General features: G+C 38.2%; 1 protein-coding gene across 1 annotated transcript; it reads right to left on the bottom strand.

Annotated features, from left to right (window-relative positions):
* Window positions 1-4095: 4095 nt before the first annotated feature.
* On the bottom strand, window positions 4096-19175 carry WBP11 (WW domain binding protein 11). Its single transcript, XM_004328893.4, has 12 exons — window positions 19020-19175; window positions 17147-17273; window positions 16596-16627; window positions 15638-15731; window positions 12603-12799; window positions 11560-11693; window positions 11151-11350; window positions 10364-10555; window positions 8293-8397; window positions 7603-7893; window positions 6283-6465; window positions 4096-5111 (listed from the first exon to the last, which is right to left on the bottom strand). The coding sequence occupies exons 2-12, from the start codon at window positions 17208-17210 to the stop codon at window positions 4678-4680; spliced, it is 1926 nt and encodes a 641-aa protein (XP_004328941.1). The 5' UTR covers window positions 17211-17273; window positions 19020-19175; the 3' UTR covers window positions 4096-4677.
* Window positions 19176-19654: the final 479 nt, after the last annotated feature.

Genomic DNA, 19654 nt, shown 5'->3' with positions numbered 1-19654 from the left:
TTCCCCTCTCCCTACCTGAACTTTGGCTGTCACCTTCCTTCGTTCTTTACCTCACTCCCCAGTTTATTGGGGTCAAGGTTGCTGGGTGCAATGATAATGAATAACGTAGTTAATTGTGTTCTTCTTTGGACTCTAATTTTTTCTTGAGATTCAATGGATATTAAACATTACTGCGTTCTAATTTTCCTCACAAAATATTGTTACAAAAAGTCCTGAAAACATTTTTTGCATTTCATAGCATTTTTAAAGTGTTAATTTTCCTACATATCAGTTATTTATCTCCTGCACGTGTGGTATAATTCTTACTAAATATGGATTCATTATGGTAAATGACAATAGAAAACATCTTATTTTTAGGCTTCAGATGGCTAAAAAGGGGAAATACTCTGAATAGGATAACAGATCAAGGAAAAACATGTATTTGGGGAGCCATGGTTTTTTCTTTGAAAACTTTTTTTCTCTAAGGAAAATGTTTTCTCTATTTGGTTGCAGCATCATTAAGGTAAGCAGTTGATACTTAGTATTTTTAAATGTTCAGAGAAAACATTTTCATTTTTTAAAAATAACTATAGAAAGGTAACATATAAATATTATAAAGGTCTGATGAGTATCACTGCGCCAGCACGTGGCACATGCAGACCTCAGATTATTTTTTTCCAAATTGTTTATTAGTGCAGGTTAAAAAAAAGAAATTCTTTAAAAAAATTAGCATTGGTAAATACTGTATTCAAAGTATGAGACAGAAGTAACATAGACATTGATGTTTATCTCCTGGAATTTCCATTAGAGCCATGATAGTAGAGACCTCATCTGATTTTCTTACTACTGCTTTCCTAGCACCTAGCTTGCAGCAGGCGCTCAATAACAATCTGTGGAATGAATAGTTTGTACTCCCTCACGCCTCCCCAAACCCTCAGGTACCTCATACCATCAATTATCCTCTCATTCTCCAACCTCTCTCTCTACTGGCTATTGACCCTCAGCAAAACGAACAGGCCGATTAAGGAAAACCCCTCTGCTCACCCAGTCCTGGCCACTTGCCCTGTCCTCCCTACTTTTCCTTCACAGCCAACTACAAGGCCTTCTTAGAGACAAAAGAACTGGAGTAGGTAGTTATTTTGGTCTCACAGAAGTCCCAGCTCCCAACTTTACCAAAAGTCCTTATTTCCAGGAATGTAAAGAAAAGCTTCCCCACAGCTCATTTATACCTTCCTGAACCCAGGACCTGGATGTGTAAATTTATCTACAGCTTTGCTCAGGAAGAGCTTTGAGCTCCAGAAGTGCTGTGATAAGGCTGTCCTCCAAACCGATTCTGGCTGAGGAACATTCCCAGGTATTAGACCTGCTCCAGTTTGCATTCAGGACAAAACAGAAACGTGCAGTTCTACATGGGGTGGTGACTGTGGCATCTTCTGTGATCTGAAGAATGACTTGAATGCAGTAAAAAGTAGTTTAATACTAAAAAATGTCTCCCAGCTAAACATAAATAGGGAGATATTTTAATAAAGAGCACAAACTAGAATATGCAAAATGAGAATTGCAACTAGACCTTAGATGTCACCTCGGGCTTTATGCTGATTCCATGCCATGTGATGATCCTTAATTCACACTTTATAGTACCTTAAAGGAATTTCACAATGATGTTAAGGAGTGATTAATGTGTAATAAAGCGATACTTGGATAAAGAAATGGTAATATTTATCCATATACCTGACTGAAGATTTATATCAGGCTTACATTTCACAGCAGTGATCTAACCAGAACAAACATTTTTATAAAACCATGATGTAAATGACAAATGCAGAAAAACAGAAAAATAGATCAATGGAACAGGATAGAAAGCCCAGAGATAAACCCATGAACATAGGTCACCTTATCTTTGATCAAAGAGGCAAGAGTGTACAATGCAGAAAAGACAGCCTCTTCAATAAGTGGTGCTGGGAAAACCGGACAGCTACATGTAAAAACATGAAATTAGAACACTTCCTAACACCACACACAAAAATAAACTCAAAATCGATTAAAGACCTAAATGTAAGGCCAGACACTATAAAATTCTTAGTGGAAAACATAGGCAGAACACCCTTTGACATAAATTGCAGCAAGATCTTTTTTGACCCACCTCCTAGAGCAATGGAAATAAAAACAAAAATAAGCAAATGGGACCTAAAGAAACTTAAAAGCTTTTACACAACAAAGGAAACCATAAACACAACGAAAAGACAACCCTAAGAATGGGAGAAAATATTTGCAGATGAAGCAACTGACAAAGGATTAATCTCCAAAATATACAAGCAGCTCATGCAGCTCAATATCAAGAAAACAAACAACCCCATCCAAAAATGGGTGGAAGACCTAAACAGACATTCTCCAAAGAAGATATACAGATTGCTAACAAACACATGAAAGGATGCTCAACATCACTAATCATTAGAGAAATGCAAATGAAAACCACAATGAGGTATCACCTCACACTGGTCAGAATGGCCATCACCAAAAAATCTACAATTAATGCTGGAGAGGGTGTGGAGAAAATGGAAACCTCTTGCACTGTTGACGGGAATGTAAACTGATACAGCCACTATGGAGAACATATGGAGAGTCCTTAAAAAACTAAAAATGGAACTACCATATGACCCAGCAAGCCCACTACTGAGCATATTCCATGAGAAAACCATAATTCAAAGAGTCATGTACCACAATGTTCATTGCAGCACTATTTACAATAGCCAGGACATGGAAACAACCTAAGTGTCCACCAACAGATGAACGGATAAAGATGTGGCACATATATACAGTGGAATATTATTCAGCCATAAAAAGAAACAAAATTGAGTCACTTGTAGGGAGGTGAATGGACCTAGAGTCTGTCATACAGAGTGAAGTAAGTCAGAAAGAGAAAAACAAATACTGCATGCTAACACATATATATGGAATCTAAAAAAAAAAAAAAAAAAAAAAAAAAGGTTCTCATGAACCTAGGGGCAGAACAGGAAAAAAGATGCAGACGTAGAGAATGGAGTTGAGGACACAGAGAGTGGGAAGGGTAAACTGGGATGAAGTGAGAGCGTAGTGTTGATATATACACACTACCAAATGTAAAACAGCTAGTGGGAAGCAGCCACATAGCACAGGGATATCAGCTCGGTGCTTTGTGACCACCTAGAGGGGTGGGATAGGGAGGGTGGGAGGGAGACGTAAGGGGGAGGGGATATGGGGATATATGTATGCGTATGGCTGATTCACGCTGTTACACAGCGGAAACTAGCACAACATTGTGAAGCAATTATACTCCAATAATGATGTTTAAAAAAAAATAAAAGAATTGACACTATATATTAGAAGCTAAAATCAATAAAAGCAAAAAACTGGGGTGACTACTAAGTGGACAGAAAAAAAAAAAGAAAAAAGATACAACGGGAAAGTAAGACCAGGTATGTCTAGCCTAAACGCAATGCATAGATTGTCTCACTGTGTGTATACATATGGTGTGTGTCTTCGTGTATGAAATACACACTATGGGTGCCTGGATAAATCACACGAGCCCTTTAGTTCCAATACCTGCCTCTGTAAAATGGGGAAAATACCTCCCCAGGATTACTGGATAGGTATTAGTTATTAAAACACTTCGTAAAGAAAGCATCAATGCAAATTAAAAGTGTTAAACATTCTCATTCATTTTCTGTGCTTCTAATAATAAAGGCTCATATAAATGACAAATTCAAAAAAGAAAAAGTAGCAGCCTTTTCTGACTGATAGTTTAGAAATGATTTAAAAGAACCTTTTGCCATTCACTAGTATCAGTTCACAAAGCTCTGGAGAAGAAAGTAATCTTTGAGAAGACGACTCATCTTTTTAGCAATATATAAACCCTCTCAATTTCTCCAAAGCTAACATATAATAAACCTAAAGGAAAATAATTATCTCTTCTTCATCCTTTAAAATTTAAAACTTAACATGTTAACCACGTTTTCAATAAAATTCTCATTCCATACCAGAAATGGTAGTTCCTTAAACCCAAGTTTTAAATACTTGCTTCTTTTCTGCCCATAAAACAGATATTATGTTTATATGTTATCAGTAACACAGAGGATGTCTTGGTGTAGAACATTTATTTATTTATTCCATGAAACACTTAAAGTTTAGGTCAGTGGGAAATAATTTTAATCAAAGAATTGTACATTTTCTTCCCACATATCTTGCTTTGTATTAGGAAATGACATTGTGACCCATTTCACTACAATATTACAAAATATTTACAAGAAAACATTAAAAATAACTCAAACATGAAAGGCAAGATGGGGTGAAATAAACTGGTTTTTTAGAAATCTCTACTCCAGTGCCCACAGCACACGAGAATCAAAACAAATAAGTAACAAAGATCCCCTTGATGACAAGTTTCCAAGGAACTGGAGTAGGGGAAGAAGTGGGATGAAAATGGTGGTATGAAAGGGGATGGATGTTAGCAGCACTGCTTCAATAACCAATCTATTTTGAATGAAATACCCTCTTTTATATGCAGTAAATTCTGAACAAGGCTAAACTTTAGGATATTCCTTGAACTGAAATTAAAAATACCCTGACAGTGAAAGTGGCTCTTTCACCTAAGTTGAATAAGGGCCTCTCTCTCCATGAACCACTGATGTGAACAGAAGCCTGTTCTAGCATCAAAAGCTGTCACAGCAGCCCTTCCATCTCTTTCATGAATGCTTCATAAACATCATCCTTAGTTTGTACTGAGACGGGAACAGATGGACCGGATTTGGGGGCTGCTTTGGCAAGAGGCACAGCAGAATCATCCTCTGACTTTCTCTGGGGAGTAGCAGTAGCCCCTTTATTCTCCCGACGTACCCTCAGTGCGGTGGGCACAAATCGAGTAATCTCTGCCTTGGGATTAGTGATCTGTGGCTTGGCACTGATGGTTGCTGTGGCTTTCTTCTCAATGGTGGCTGCACTTGTATCATCCGCCTTGGGTCGCTGGATCAAGTTGGGTGGAGCACTTAAAACCCCCGGGTTCGGCAAAGGAGCTGGTGGGAAAAGCCCAGGTGGGGCAGGTCCAAGTGGAGGCACCAAAGGTGGGCGCATCATGCCAGGACGAGGTGGAGGGATACCTAAATGAAGGAGAAAACGGGCAGATGAATACCACAAGGATAAAATTTAACTACTATTAAGGATGTTAAAAACATAGGTTGACAATTTTTTTAAATGGAAAATTTATAGAAAATAAATCATGTTGTTTGCTATTTGAAACTCAGGAATATATTCTGATAGTAAAGAATATCTTTTATAAAACAGTATTCACCTTCTGTTTGTATCCCTGTACTTATGTTTTTTCCTCTCTCAGTAATGTGCTCCTTTAAACTTATAAAGTAAAATTAACAACATCAACTGGTTTCAAATATGATCTCAAATTGTCAAATCTGAAATTTGACAGCCCAAGATTCTATTCTACCTGTAGATCGCAGATGCTATCAGAACGAAGGTTGGGGATTTGATTCCCATCCGTTATTTACTGATTTGCACAACACTTCTCCCCCTCAAAAGGTAACTCAATGGATAGGAAATATAATTTTAACCCTGGGATGAGAAAATCTAATCACAAAATGTCACCATTACTGGAAAAGAATTCACGTCTTATTGTTGGCTCAGACATACCATCATCATTTACCAGGAAGTGCAGATTTAATTTCTCCAAATGCCTCTTCTAAGATTGTGATTATAAAATACCAAATTTCATCAAACCTAAGATGCTATTGCTTATACAGACTCATAATTATTCCAAATACCACTGAGAGAGAGAAAAAAAGTTCAAGTCCAAGCTGAGGAGCTTAAAAGGAGACCTTCACATTAAACTGAGACAGTCAGTGTAGTAAACCATACATACCTGTCACATCTAAGGAGATCACAAGGAAATTTGCATATCTAACCTTGATACTGGGTAAAGAGAATGGAAAAAAACATCTCCCTTGTGATTGTAAACTCAACTGATACTCATGCAGATGTATGGCATGACTTCACAATTCTAAGTGTAGTCCTAAAAAAAAAGTCTTAAATGAAGAATTTAATCCAAAGTGTTCTCTGGGTGGAAAAAGTCCCTCATGTGATAGGTAGAATCAAAGGCAAATACCATCTGGAAGAACTCAACTTCAATCTACGCCAAAAGCAAATAAAAACCACTATTTTAAGATACCCCTTGATTTCAGGATATTGAAATGTGAAAATGTCTTAGAGCAAATGAGATATATAGTAGACAAGTTTTTGTCATAGAAATCAATGCCTCACCTGGAGGTGCAGGGGGAGGTAGCCTGGGTGGGGGTCCCCGAGGAGGAGGGCCAGGAGGCAGACCTGGAGGTGGACCAGGGGGAGGGCCAGGGGGTCGACCTGGTGGTGGTCCTGGAGGTAAAAGTCGGGGTAAAGGCCCTCGGAGCCCTGGCATTCCGGGTGGTCTCAGGAATGGAGGAGCTCCTAAAAAGAGAAAAGTGATTAGTTAATGTCAAACAAATATATTCGAAGTAGTAACTGCGGTATAAGGTGACTGAGATTTAGTTTAACTTATCACGTTAACCTGAAATCAGGTAACTTCAACATTTATTATGGACCATTTCTCTTTATTTCCCAGCACTGACAAAATCACAGCTCTGCTGGGCTGGAAATATATGAAGATGAGACTTCTTAAATGGTTCCAATATAAGCTGAAAATGGAATATAGAGCAGGGTGCTTTACGGATCCCCTGAAACTCATTAAGATATACAGACAAAGACCACTGAGAATGTCATAAGAAAGGTAATTTTGCTTTGCACCAATCAGAAGAGGATGAATTCAACTGAAGATTTAATTGGCTGACTACAGGATGAAGGACTAAAATCATAATTAGCCAACAAGTTTTACATGTTGTTTCAAATTGTAAATAAACTTTTTTAAACTTTTAAGCCAAAGACTTGATTAACACTGATGACTCTGTCTCTAACTATAATGATTACACTGATATCCAAAAACTCCCAACCAAAGAAGGATACACAACAGTATTTACTGTGCTCTAGTCCTGCTTGCTACCAACTCAGAACTGGGTCAACTTGTCATATTAAAAAGTAATACTGGGCTTCCCTGGTGGCGCAGTGGTTGAGAGTCCGCCTGTGGATGCAGGGGACATGGGTTCGTGCCCCGGTCTGGGAAGATCCCACGTGCCGCGGAGCGGCTGGGCCCGTGAGCCATGGCCGCTGAGCCTGCACGTCCGGAGCCTGTGCTCCGCAATGGGAGAGGCCACAACAGTGAGAGGCCCGTGTACCGCAAAACAAACCAAAAAAAAAACTAATACTAAAGAAACTCCCAGTTACATACTCCAGGTTTCTGCCGACTAAAATCAGAACTAACCCTGAAAAAGGAAGAGCTTTGGAGAAAAAGATGGCTGTCAGAAGCACTATGACTTGCAAACAATGTTGTAGGAATGAGCAAGTTGTGCTTATCCTTTGAGAATCTTGACTTCTTAGGGAATTACACGAGGAGGAAACAAGAAATCATCAACACTAATGATGTATATTTTTTGAAGTAACTTCATTTTAACCACATTTAGACTTATTTATTTACAACGTGTAAGTACTTACCTGGAGGTGGTCCAGGAGGAAGGCCTGTAGGTGGTCCAGGTGGCCGTAAAGGTGGAGCAGGTGGTGGTCCAAGAGGAGGTGGTCCTGGCATGGGAGGTGCTTGTATCTGAGAAGGAGGAACAGACTGTGGAGGAGCCTGCTGCTGTGAAGCAGCAGAAGATGTGCCATCAGACAGAGATTCCTCCTTATGCTGTTTCTGTGACTGCTTTTCTGCTTCAGAATCATCAGAATCTTCATCATCGTCTTCTGAAAATTCCTCTACTTCTCGTCCCTCCTCAGGGATTTCCTGACCTGAAAGAAATTTTAAACCAGGCACATGGAGTTGACTCATTTCTTACAGCCTGTAAAACAGCGATGCCTGAAACGCATGCTCAATAAATGCTTTCTTAAAATTAACAATCAAGTCTTCTTCAATAAAATACTTAGATAACGCAAGAATAAAATAGTATTCTACTTATCCATGCTAGTGTAGCAGAGTGGAATGAGCCCAAGTTTTAGAACAAGACAGACCTGAACTTAAATGCCAGTCCAACTACTTACTAGTCATGTAACTTTGGGCAGCTGAACCTTGACTTTTGAAAAACAAGGATTTATTACTTGATTGCTGACATATTAAATAGGAAAATATATGTAAAGCAACCGGCAGGAGGAAATACCAAAAGGTGATTCGCTGTTCTTTCCCTGCCTTACCTGCCATTCGAAGCATCATGGCTTGAAGAGGAGTCAGCTCCTTCATGTTCTTCTTCTTCTTCCTCCTTGATTTCCCAGGCATATCTGCAAATCGCACACTCAGACCTGAAGGGTCAGAGAAGGGAGAATGGAGTGGATTGGGATCAACAAAATTCAGTATATGCTTACTATAAGACAAACGCTATAAAGTACTAGATATAATTGCTTCCCACTACTTGGCAGAGAGACATAGCCATATTAAAGATAGTAAATCAAATGCCAACTGATGGTAAATATATGCTACAGTGATTTCAAAGTTACAAATTTAAAAAATTTAAAGAATACTATTAACATCTTTATGCCAATAAAATCAAACACCCAGATTAAAATAATAGATGATTTTCTAGAAAAATATAAATTACTTATAATTGGTCAAAGAAGTGATAAGATCAGAACATAAAAAATTAAAATGGTAGTCAAAGAGCAAGCCCCTCAAAGGCACCTGGCCCAAATAATTTTACGAGAAAATTCAGCCAAACGTTAAGTTACAGAAATTTACTGTAAAAGGGCACAGGAAAAGACGGAATGCTACCCACAACTTGAAGCTAGCATAACCCTAATACCAAAACTAACCTGCTGGCCAACATAAAATACAAGCAAATTGAATTCAATAGTGTTTTAAAAGAAAAATACATCATAAACATGCAGCATTGGTCCCAGAAATGCAAAATGGTTTAACATTAGAAAAGCCATGAATATAATTCATTACAATAAACAACTGAAAGAAAAATAATAACATCCCAACAGATACTTACGAAGTATTTATAATAAAAACTCTTAGCAAACTTAGACTAGAAGGAAACTTCTCGACCTGACAAGGGCTCTCCACTAGACACCTAAACATGCTAAATGGTGCAGTATTAGGAGCGTTCTTATTCTTAGACGGTAAACATTTACAGGAGGATAGAAGTTCCACGTGGGCAGGGCTTCAGCATTATTTACTCTGCATCCTTAGTGTCTAGAAAAATGCCTTGCATATAGTAGAAACTCAATTATTAGCTGAATGTCAAATTATAGTTAGGATAACCATTTCCAGCACATGTGCACTGATGAATATATATAAGAAAAACTAACTAGTAAAAACAAACAAAAAAAACTAGTTGGCTGAAAAAAAGGAAAATGAGGCAAATGATCGCAGTCTAGAGAAAAAAAGAACTGCTGTGGCTCTAGCAACTTTCTATTGATATTTTAAAGTACTAGGTCCTACCTTAAGTGTCCTCTATCATTTTTCATTACCAGCTCTATCCACCCCTTTAAACTAGCTTTCTGGTTTGCAATAATGATTCTTAAGAAATATCAGGAGAAAAATTTATCATTATTAATACTAATATCAGTAGTATTACTAATATATACTGTGTTGCAGCCTGCAAAAACAATTACCAAAGAAGCTCCAAGACTACTGAAATGTGACAAACTATACATTTTGTAAATTTTCTTGATGAATGCCATAGCTTCTTTCTAAAAGTATATGTAACTCAGTCTGAATTTATCATAATCAAACAAACACATGACACACATTATAAGTATGACATGTTTCCATTAAATCATGACTCTACTCACAGGTGTACCTTTATGTTAACTATGGTTCTCGTTCATGTAAGATACCACGAGCACAGAAAATTTAAAGGGCTTTGAATGTAGATATTTAAACAGACTCATTAAAAACCATGTGGTTTTCTTGATACAATTATGTGGTTATTCTCTCTTTCCTATACATATCCATGACAGAACATCTTTATGCTGTTGAATAGCTAAGAATAGCTATCTTTTTCCCCAAAAGTGGACTTTACCACGTAGGCTTTTTTTTTAAATTACATATACTGCTTAGATTTTTTTTCCCCCTCATAATTATCCATCTAGTACTTATTATGTGTCAACAACTTTGAGATTTTAGAAATATAAAGATGAATAAAGCATTGATCCCTCCTTTCAAGGACCTCACAATTGCCTTCACAGATCCATTAATAAATCAGGACCTTAGGCTTGTGTGCTTCTTATTGATCAATATCATGGAATTTTCATCTGCACATACCTGACTTCTTTTCTTCATTGTTTTCTCTCTCATTATCATCACGGTGCACAAATTCATCCCCTTCACTTTCTCCATCTGATCTGTCAGTGTCGCTGTCATCAGTACTGTCGTCATGCTTATCCTGATCCATGTCTTCAGGATAGCCGTCATCTTCACTGGTGCTGGAAACATCATCATCATGACCCCGTTGAGCTGAAAAGGGAGGAGGAAGCCGGGAACAAGTTATACATGTGGATCCTCCACTACATGGCACCCCCAAATACAGAAAATCAGGCTATTTAACTCAAAATAATTTGTTTTAAAAATTTCTATGTATGATCTCAGCTATTCATATAGTCTGACAATGTTTTCACTTGACAATCGTTTTAAATTCTTTTTGATATGTAAGATTTTTTTCTAAAAGGTTCAAATTTGAAAACAAATTCTACTTAGAAGGTTACAGACAGACATGCACATACACAATCACTGTGACTGGATACAACGATGCTCTAGTCTGATGATGATAAAGCTGAAAGGGAAGCGGGTATCCAAGCTATCCAGGTCTTAAGGAATTGATGGTAAGAGAGTGACATCTTCAAGAAGTCTAATTTAAAACACAACAAACATTTCCATACTTCCTTATGCATGCTGCTTTTACTTGGGTAGATTCTATGATTTATCCATCTGTTGGTATGTACATGCTATCCTCATTTATTTCCCAAGCTCTGAGGGTGGTGAACAAGATGGTTCCACAGCCAACATAAAAAATGATACTGGAAAGGTTCTAAGAGCAAAAGGAACTCCTTACCAAGTTCGGGACTATATAACATGTCTTCATCTCGCCTACGAGGGGGAAGATCTAGGGCAAAGCCCACTTTACGGCCATACATTTGCAAGACTTGAGGAGGAGGTGGACCAGGGGGAGGACCAGGAGGCTTCCTGCCAGGGGGCAAACGTGGAACACCATGTCCAAGAAGAGGAAGTATAGAAACTGCCCGAGTTGGAGGTCTGTAAAGAAAATGTACAGTAATCACATTAATGAGGTATCTACTTCCTCTTCTGAACAATTTTCAAAGGATTTCTCATTTCATAGCTAATCAAATGAGGAACTGCTTACATCCCCACTGTCCTTTATTTCCCACTGCATTAATTTTGGCACAGGACAGTCAAGAGACGCTTCTACTACACGCTGTTTGACTCTGTTACCACTTCCTTACCCATAGGCTGAAGTCTTCTTAAGGATGGAGGGCGGCTGGGCGCCAGGAAGTGGAATGTCCTGGATCAGGATGTTGGAAGGAGCATGCGGCATATCTGGCAAAGGAATGCTCTCCACCTCCACATGCTGCGCATTCTGAAACAGGGAGAATCTTTCAATAGGTAAGAGTAATCCCCAAACTCAACACTAAAAATTCAACATCAGCTGTTTCAGAACCTGGATTTGCTTTCCACCTAACACAAATATCATGAAAAACAAGAATACAAAGCTGCAAGTCAACATTGCTAAAGACTGCCAATCAACTGAAACTTCAGAATAATATATATTCAGTGGTAGAGCGTGGGCTCTAAAATTAGTCTGCCTTTGCTGAATTTCTGTCACATATGAGCTGTATGACTTTAGCAAGTTACCTTAGCTTCCTTATCTGTAAAATGGGACCCATACTACCTACTTTACCAAAATTATACCATTTGTTTTTTTTTTCATTTTTATTTTGAGGCAAAATTTACAATGAAATGTACAAATCCAATGAGTTCTGACAAATGCATATACCTCATACTCCCTCCCAATCAATCCCTAACACTGTCCCAAGGCAACCACTGATACAAAATCTTTCCTCCATAAATTAGTTTTGCCTGGTGTTCAGTGGAATCATAACCATGAAGAAAGGATCGCATGTTTTTGAGATTTATCCATTAAAAAAATGTGTTTAAATCTCATGTTGTTTTGAGTATCAGTTGATCATTCCTTTTTATGATTGAGTAGTATTCCATTTTATGAATATATAACAGCTGATCCATGATCTTCTTCATGGGCAGCTGGGCTGTTTCCACTCTTCAGCTATTACTGTACTGGCGGGTAGATCAACTTCTCTTGTATAAATACACAGATTTATATTTGCTGGCTCATGGGGTAGGTGTATGTTTAGTTGACAAGAAACTGCCAAGAGGAGGTGGTTCAACACGATCAGGTCTCCCATGAACAACTTTAAGAGCAGATCTAAACATAAAGTTTTAGTTCAGCTCTGAAAAGAAACTTGATTACCTTGACAGCATCAAAATATTGGCTAAGTTGAGCCCTCTTCTGTTCATATTCTACTTCTAGCTTTCTCAATTCTTTGTAAATATCTGGATTCTCTTTCTCATAGAGTCGTAAAATACGTTCAAAGGTTTCACGTAGCTTTTTACGCTTGTCTTTCAGCACTTTCTCATTTAACTGTGGCTGTTGCACTGGGTTAAACTCTGAGAGAAAAGAGCAGATTATGAAATTAAATACAAAAAAGTCACTTTGTCTAGGTATCAATAGGCTGTATCATTTAATAAAAATCTCCTTATATGTTAAAACTTTTCAAAAGGATCCAGACACCAGATATATTCTTGTCAAAAGAAATGCACTATTTATTAAAATTCCACCCCTTTAAGAAGCCCATTAATTTTACTTCCTTTTCTAAGAAATGTCACCTAATTGACTTTATCATCATTGTAATAAAAATCAATTTTCACTCCTCTATGCTAACAACCTGATATAGTGAAGCTTCAGTCAGACAAACCTGGGTTTACATGCTACACTGGCTCTGTCATTTAATTCTGAGATCTCTGGCATTTTACTTGAATTCTCTGATCTTCAGCTTCTTCATCTGGAAAATGGAGACATCAACTACTTCACAATCAAGCTCTGATGATCAAATGAGAACACAAATAAAATATCCAGTGGTGTCTGGCTTACCACTCAACTGTTACTTTTATATGGGTTAGTATTCCTTTTTAGCTACCATATAAGCCTTTCTCTCCCATGTGTTCAACATGGGGCTTAATTTCAGGTCCCTAAAAGGGACCAAGAGAGATTAGCACAGGACTCCCAGGCCTGCCTAGTCAACCATACCTGCCTCCCTCCATCCCCCTTGCCAGTAACTGACTCAGAGATTAATCGGCATACGATCCAAATTGGGACCAGATCCTCCTCTGAGATTTTAAATATGGGAGAGAGAAGCTCTCACAAGCAGGAATGAAATAAAACTAGAGCAGTCTATGGCCTCATCTCTCAACCACCACTAATTCCACACACATATTCCACCTTCTATACCAAGAAATTCACTAGCAGTATGCTGACAGAGAGTGGTCAGACAGATGGACAGTCTTGCTAATGATATCTGGGTTTTTGAGACAAGCTTCCCTCCAGAATCTCCCAATTATGGGAGTCAAGGTATACTTTTTTCTGCTTAGTTTGTATTGAGTTTTATAAATTGTAATTAGAGCTCTGATGAATAGTGTTCCTTCCTTGTTCTTAAAAGAATCACAAGCTTAATTGTCATCTTTCTTAAATCCTATTAACTTAACCTTGATGACTTACTCAAAACTAGAAGTATGGCCTCAAACCACACTATTCCTAGTGTGATTAATGAAAGTGCTAAATGCTTGACTTTAAATCCCAGCTCTGCCACTTCCTACCAGTATAACCTTGAGAAAGGTACATAACGTCTCTGTGCCTGAGTTTCCTCATCTGTAAAATAGGGGCAATACACCTACCCAAAACAGTTGTCATGAAGATTAAATGAAAACGTGGGGAAAAAACCTGGTATGTAGCAAGGTAAGAGCTCAATAAACCTCAGTTATTACTATACAATTTGGGGTCATTCAGTAGGTAATATCCTGACATCCTAGGGCTAGGAACTGTCCCTACCAATATTTAGAACAGGCAACAAGTGGAATCAGTTATAGCTGAACTGGGAAAGACGCGAGATGACACAGCCTGACCCAGAACTCTTGCCCAGGCTGGCTGCAGAGGCTCTGCCACATTATTTCAGAAAGCTTGTAATACCATAACCCCACATAACTGGATTTTTTTGAACCCCATTTAATGCATCATTGAGAAGTTCCACTGTATCTCTTTTACTCACTATCTCTGTTTTTTAGGCAAACCACCAAACTTGTTTGGAAACCTTTGTAAACAAAACTTGTAAAGATCACTTTAACATGCAATTTAAAAAAAAAACGGCAGGGGGCAGAAGACAGAATTGGCAAAAATTTGACAGCTGAAAAGCATGGAGTTAGCTAGGCTATTTTATTTTTGGATGTTTGAAAGCTACTAAAAAAAAAGGAAAATGAAAAACTCCATGTTCTAAAGTTAAGAGAATGGGCTGAATATGGAATCCATTTTGTGACTCGTCCTCTGTATTAATTATAACTACCTAAAGCCACTTTGCACCATTCTGACTCCTACTTTTACTTAATTGTATAATGTTCTGTTAAAAATACTTTCTAGGATTTTTTCCCTCACATACCTGCAAGTATAAAGTATATAAATAAGGGAAGTAAAGGTTGATTAAATATGTTATAGGATCTTTGGAACTTGGTAAAACTGCACTCTATTTTGAAGAGGTTTTGGTTAAACTAAAGAAACTTTTTTGTAAGTTAGGATAAAACTTCCAATGGCAGCATCACAGATGATTCTCAAGCAACTCAGATACAAGAAAAGACAACATGCAATTATTTCATGTGATTCCAGTTATGACAAAGCAGTGATATTGAAGATGCACATGATGAGACTGGATAAAATTATTCTGTTTAGTGTGAAAAAGGAAGAAATCCTAATACGATAGTTTTAAAATTTGATTTTAAGTATTTGATTTCTTCTATATCCTTACTAAGTGGTCAATTATCTTTGCATCTTCTCATTGGAAAAGATGGGAAATTGACTTATATTCATGGTGGTCCAATATTTAGATTTAAACGGTAGTTGCCAATATTAAAATACAAAACAAAAAAACCCCAAGGTGATTTCAAAATCCAGACTTAGTATTCTCTTAAAAAAATGAGCAAGCCAAACTGGGCTTTTGTTAACTTATAAAAAACAATTAGCTAAAGCTAAAGAATGGCTTCCCTCTCATTCTAGATGAGCTTTCCAGTTTGTAATAGCCCCTCACCCCACTGTTCTTCTAACTCTAAAACTAAATCTAAGCATCACATGCCATAAGCTTTTCTATATTTCTTGTGTCTGTGCTGTTTCACTCATTACCTGCCTGCCTCTATGTATCAGACTATTATCCCTGTTGTAAAATCCAGCCCTTTATAAATTCTTACCCATTTCATCCAATTTTTCCATGTCCCGGATAATTTGTTTGGGATCCTTCATCTTTAAAACTGCAGCTCGTACCATCATGCGCTGTTTTTTGTTCTTAGAAAAATGAAAAAAGAGCAGAATTTAAAGAAGCTGAACACTCCTGAGTTTTCGTTTCAATTTGTTTCAACAATCCATGTAAACTGAAGTTGAACTTCTCCTTGGTTTCTGATCACTTGTTTCAACCACCAGAAACAGAGTTATGTAATTAATTTCTTACTCCCCAAAATGTTTCAACTTCAGACAAAAAGATAAATGTTATTTATTAGAAGTGTTTTCTTAGGCAAGTATTTCTTTTTAACCTTGTGAGACTTAGCAGTTACTTAAGTATTTTAAGGGTTTTTTTTCTTAAAACAAAGTTTGCAGCTAAATTCTAAAATTATACATTAGAGAAAAATTTTGCAGAAATTTAATGTCAGCAATGAAACAAGAATAAACAGTTGAAAACTATTAAAAAACTAGGTTCTCTCAATGTGTTAAGGTATGATACTAAAAAGTAAACCCTTTCTTATTCTGGGGAAGCTTTTTGCCACAAACTCAACAACTACATAGTCAAGAAAATGGATGTACAAAGCTATCATCACATTTACTTCCATTCACTAACTCAGTGGCTTCTAACAAAGCAGTATGTTATAATAAATAGCAAAAGAGAATTATTTTTTTAAGTATTTATTTAAGTCACTGGGAAGGGTAATCAAATAAACCATGTTACAGTAACCCATCATGAGCTCATCTACAAAATTATTTCAGTTCAGTTTCTAAGTATAGTATTTTGGCTTAGTAAATCTTACGGTTTGTTATGAGAAGCATAAAATATCTTTTCTGGAAAATAACTGGAAATGTTTTCTAAATCCACTCATCTCAAATAACAAGATGTGCCAAACTACATTTATATCTAACAGGATGCTTCTGAAATCGTACCTTCTTTAATTCTCTCTTCCGAGCTTCTTTTCCTTAAGAGAGGGAGAGAGGAAGAATATAAAACTTTAAAATCCTGAACATTAGCATTTCCTCCAATTTAATACAGATTACTGTCGGAGGTTGCCCCGTGCACTGTAGGATATTTAGCAGCATTCTTGCCTCTACCCACTAGATGCCAATAGCACCCTTCCAATTATGTCAACCAAAAATGTCTCAAGACATTTTTAAGTTCCTTAAAAAATAACTATGAATCTGAAAAGATGTCATAAAATACTAAATAAGAACTGGCAAAACAGTTTGTTCAAAATTCCAAATACAAAGAGAATTGCCAATTCTACTTTGCAAGTCAATCAAATTAGAAACACGGGTACTAATTTTTTTCATGCTTAAAAGTTTTAATCATGTGCCCACTAGAACACTAGATAACTTTATACAACTGACACCTCCTAACACTGCTGATCTTGTAATTAAGAAATAATAAAGTACACTCCCTAAAGCTTACAGTTTTTACCACCCCTCTTCTTCATCATTCCACATTAATGGACACTTACTGGCTTGGTCTGTGGGGTTCATAAATTTTCCACTCTTGGTGGATGATGTAGATCTCCGTCCCATGTTGACAATTTGTGTGGTTTACTTGCTTGTTTAAAAAACAAAACAAAAACAAAACCTAAAAACCTGCAAAGACAAAAAAATAGCTTATTTTTCCTAGATTTACAAAATTTCTTCCTTTTTATATTTATAAAATTTTCTTCCTACCAATCTCTGAAAAGAAACTTTTATTATTAAGACCTTGTTCTTTCCCTAGTTTTGACTTTAGTGTGCAGGAAAGACAGCCTCAACTTCTCTAACCACAAAAAATTAGATTCCTATTATTATTTATAACATAATGGTAATGGGTCTGAAGACCACTATGAATATCATTAAGTCGTCAATTAACTTTCTTTTCTGGATCACAGCACTGACTCGTCAATTGAAAAAATCAATCAAAAAATGCCTCAACAATATGACATAAACCATGTAGATGAGAAGCCATTAGTTCTTTTCCTATATCCTCCCTTTATTTACATGTAGGTTGAAAAAGGAATAAAAAGGGAACAGGGTAATGATCTGGGCTCAACGACAAATAGCTCAGCCTTGCCTCTCTCCACGGTTTCTTGGCATGTATTCCCATCATCTCTAAGACAGTAAGAACTCATTAATTTAAGCCTATTTAATTCAGATTTAGTTCTAATTCAGATGTAATTCCTGACGCTCAAGCAGAAGCTTAAACCATAACTAAAAACACAAATATTCAAAATAAAGTATTGATATTATATGAGAGATCTTCTAAAAACATCAACATTAAGATATTTTATTAATAATGCCTACTTGACTCCTGATTTGTATTTTTTAAGGTAACCGAAAGGGATAACTGTGTTTGAGGGAACCTATTTTATAAATCAACATTTTAATTAACCGAAACACTATTATATCCCTTCTTCCTGTCATTCCAAATGAATGAGGTTTAGCTTTTTGATACTTGCTCTTTCCAATAATAAAGGGTGATAAATTTCCTTCCTTTTGAAAGCAGACACTTTTCAAGCGTGGGAAAGGTAAGATCATGAGGTAGATTTTTTAGCAGACCACAGAATTACACCTTCCCCTCATGAAGATTCTGCCAGGCAAGTTTATTGGTGAATGCGTCTTTCAGCAACTGTTCAACTGCCTTGCTTTCTGCTAAAAGCTTCCAAGCTGTTCCAGTGGCAACCGATTTGCCCTGTCAAGGGTTTCCTTCTCAGAAAAACCGGGAGCGAGGGAGAAGGAAGCGGAAACAAGCAAAATTAGCAGAAATAGAAGCTCTTACATCTTTGATGGCCTGGATCTTTTCTGCCTCCCTCTTTCAATTACCCTCAGGCCCGTGTTTTTAACCCTCCTCTCCCACACCTGAAACCTAGAATAGATACGAAGTACAGAAAATTTTTACAGAAGACACTGGAGTCTTAGTTTGCATGCACAGACTACTTTTCTATCTCAAAGCAGAGGTGATAGGGAAATCGGGTCACGGGGCTGTTCAGGGAAACTCTCAACAGTCAAAGAGGCTACAAAGGGACGGAGCCCAAGTCCACCATAGGAGCCAACAGCATTAGCAACTGCCAAAACCACAGCGACAGTTGACCCTGCCTCGAGGTGCAGGACATCAAGCCTAAGGCAACCAACCGGGCAACGTCAGGAGGCGACGCTGACCGACCCGGGCGAAGTCAGCCGCTTGACCGCTGGACGCCGCGCCGCCCCAGGGGACCCCCTAGTCCGCGATCGCGGAGACCCCAACTGCTGAGAAGAAGAGCAGGGCGGAAGGGCCTCGTGTCCCCGAGGCAACCGCGCGGGCCCCGGGAAGAGACGGGAAAGATGAAAAAACGGAGCGGAACGATCCCGCACACTCACACTTCTGCTGGGCTCCTGGGGCTATGAGAAGCGGGGAGGGGACGATTCTCGGCCTCTTTGACTTCGTAGGGCCCTTCACCTCTGCCTCTCAATCAGCCCACCAGCCCCCGCCATCTTGAAACCTCGCGCCCCTCCGCCATCCTTACGTCACTTCCTGTCCCTACGGGCCGAAGATCTCAGCGTTTCTTCGCCCTGGAACCATAGAGAGTAACCAAGAACTCCAGGACCAGAGTGTGTTCCGCTACAATACAGTACCGAATTGGTTGGTTATAGACTAAAAGCCCGCCTTCACTACGCAGTACAAGAGCTTCATGTGGATTGACACTTACCTAGCCCAATAAGAATATGAAAATGAAGCCGGGGGGGGGGGGATATATGATTGGCTGATGGGACCACTGTCCTACCTCGCCGCAGGCATTCTGACCTAATTTCCGGGAGCTCCATTTATTGAGACGCCAGAGGCCTGCGGATAACCGATAGGGAAATGTTTAGCGCTGTGCCTGTCACCTTGAATTGTGTATTGTAGGTTTTTTGTTTCCTTCATGACGTAAGCGCGTGCGATCTTTCGGGAGTTTCCGTTAGAAAACGAGTCCCCGGAAGATGCGCTTCGCTAGCGTGCCGTGCGCCTGGATGTT

The sequence above is a fragment of the Tursiops truncatus genome, chromosome 11, assembly GCF_011762595.2.
Source record: "Tursiops truncatus isolate mTurTru1 chromosome 11, mTurTru1.mat.Y, whole genome shotgun sequence".
NCBI lineage: Eukaryota > Metazoa > Chordata > Mammalia > Artiodactyla > Delphinidae > Tursiops > Tursiops truncatus.
The sequence above is the reverse complement of the archived record's forward strand: the minus strand, read 5'-3'. Positions and strand labels throughout refer to the sequence as shown.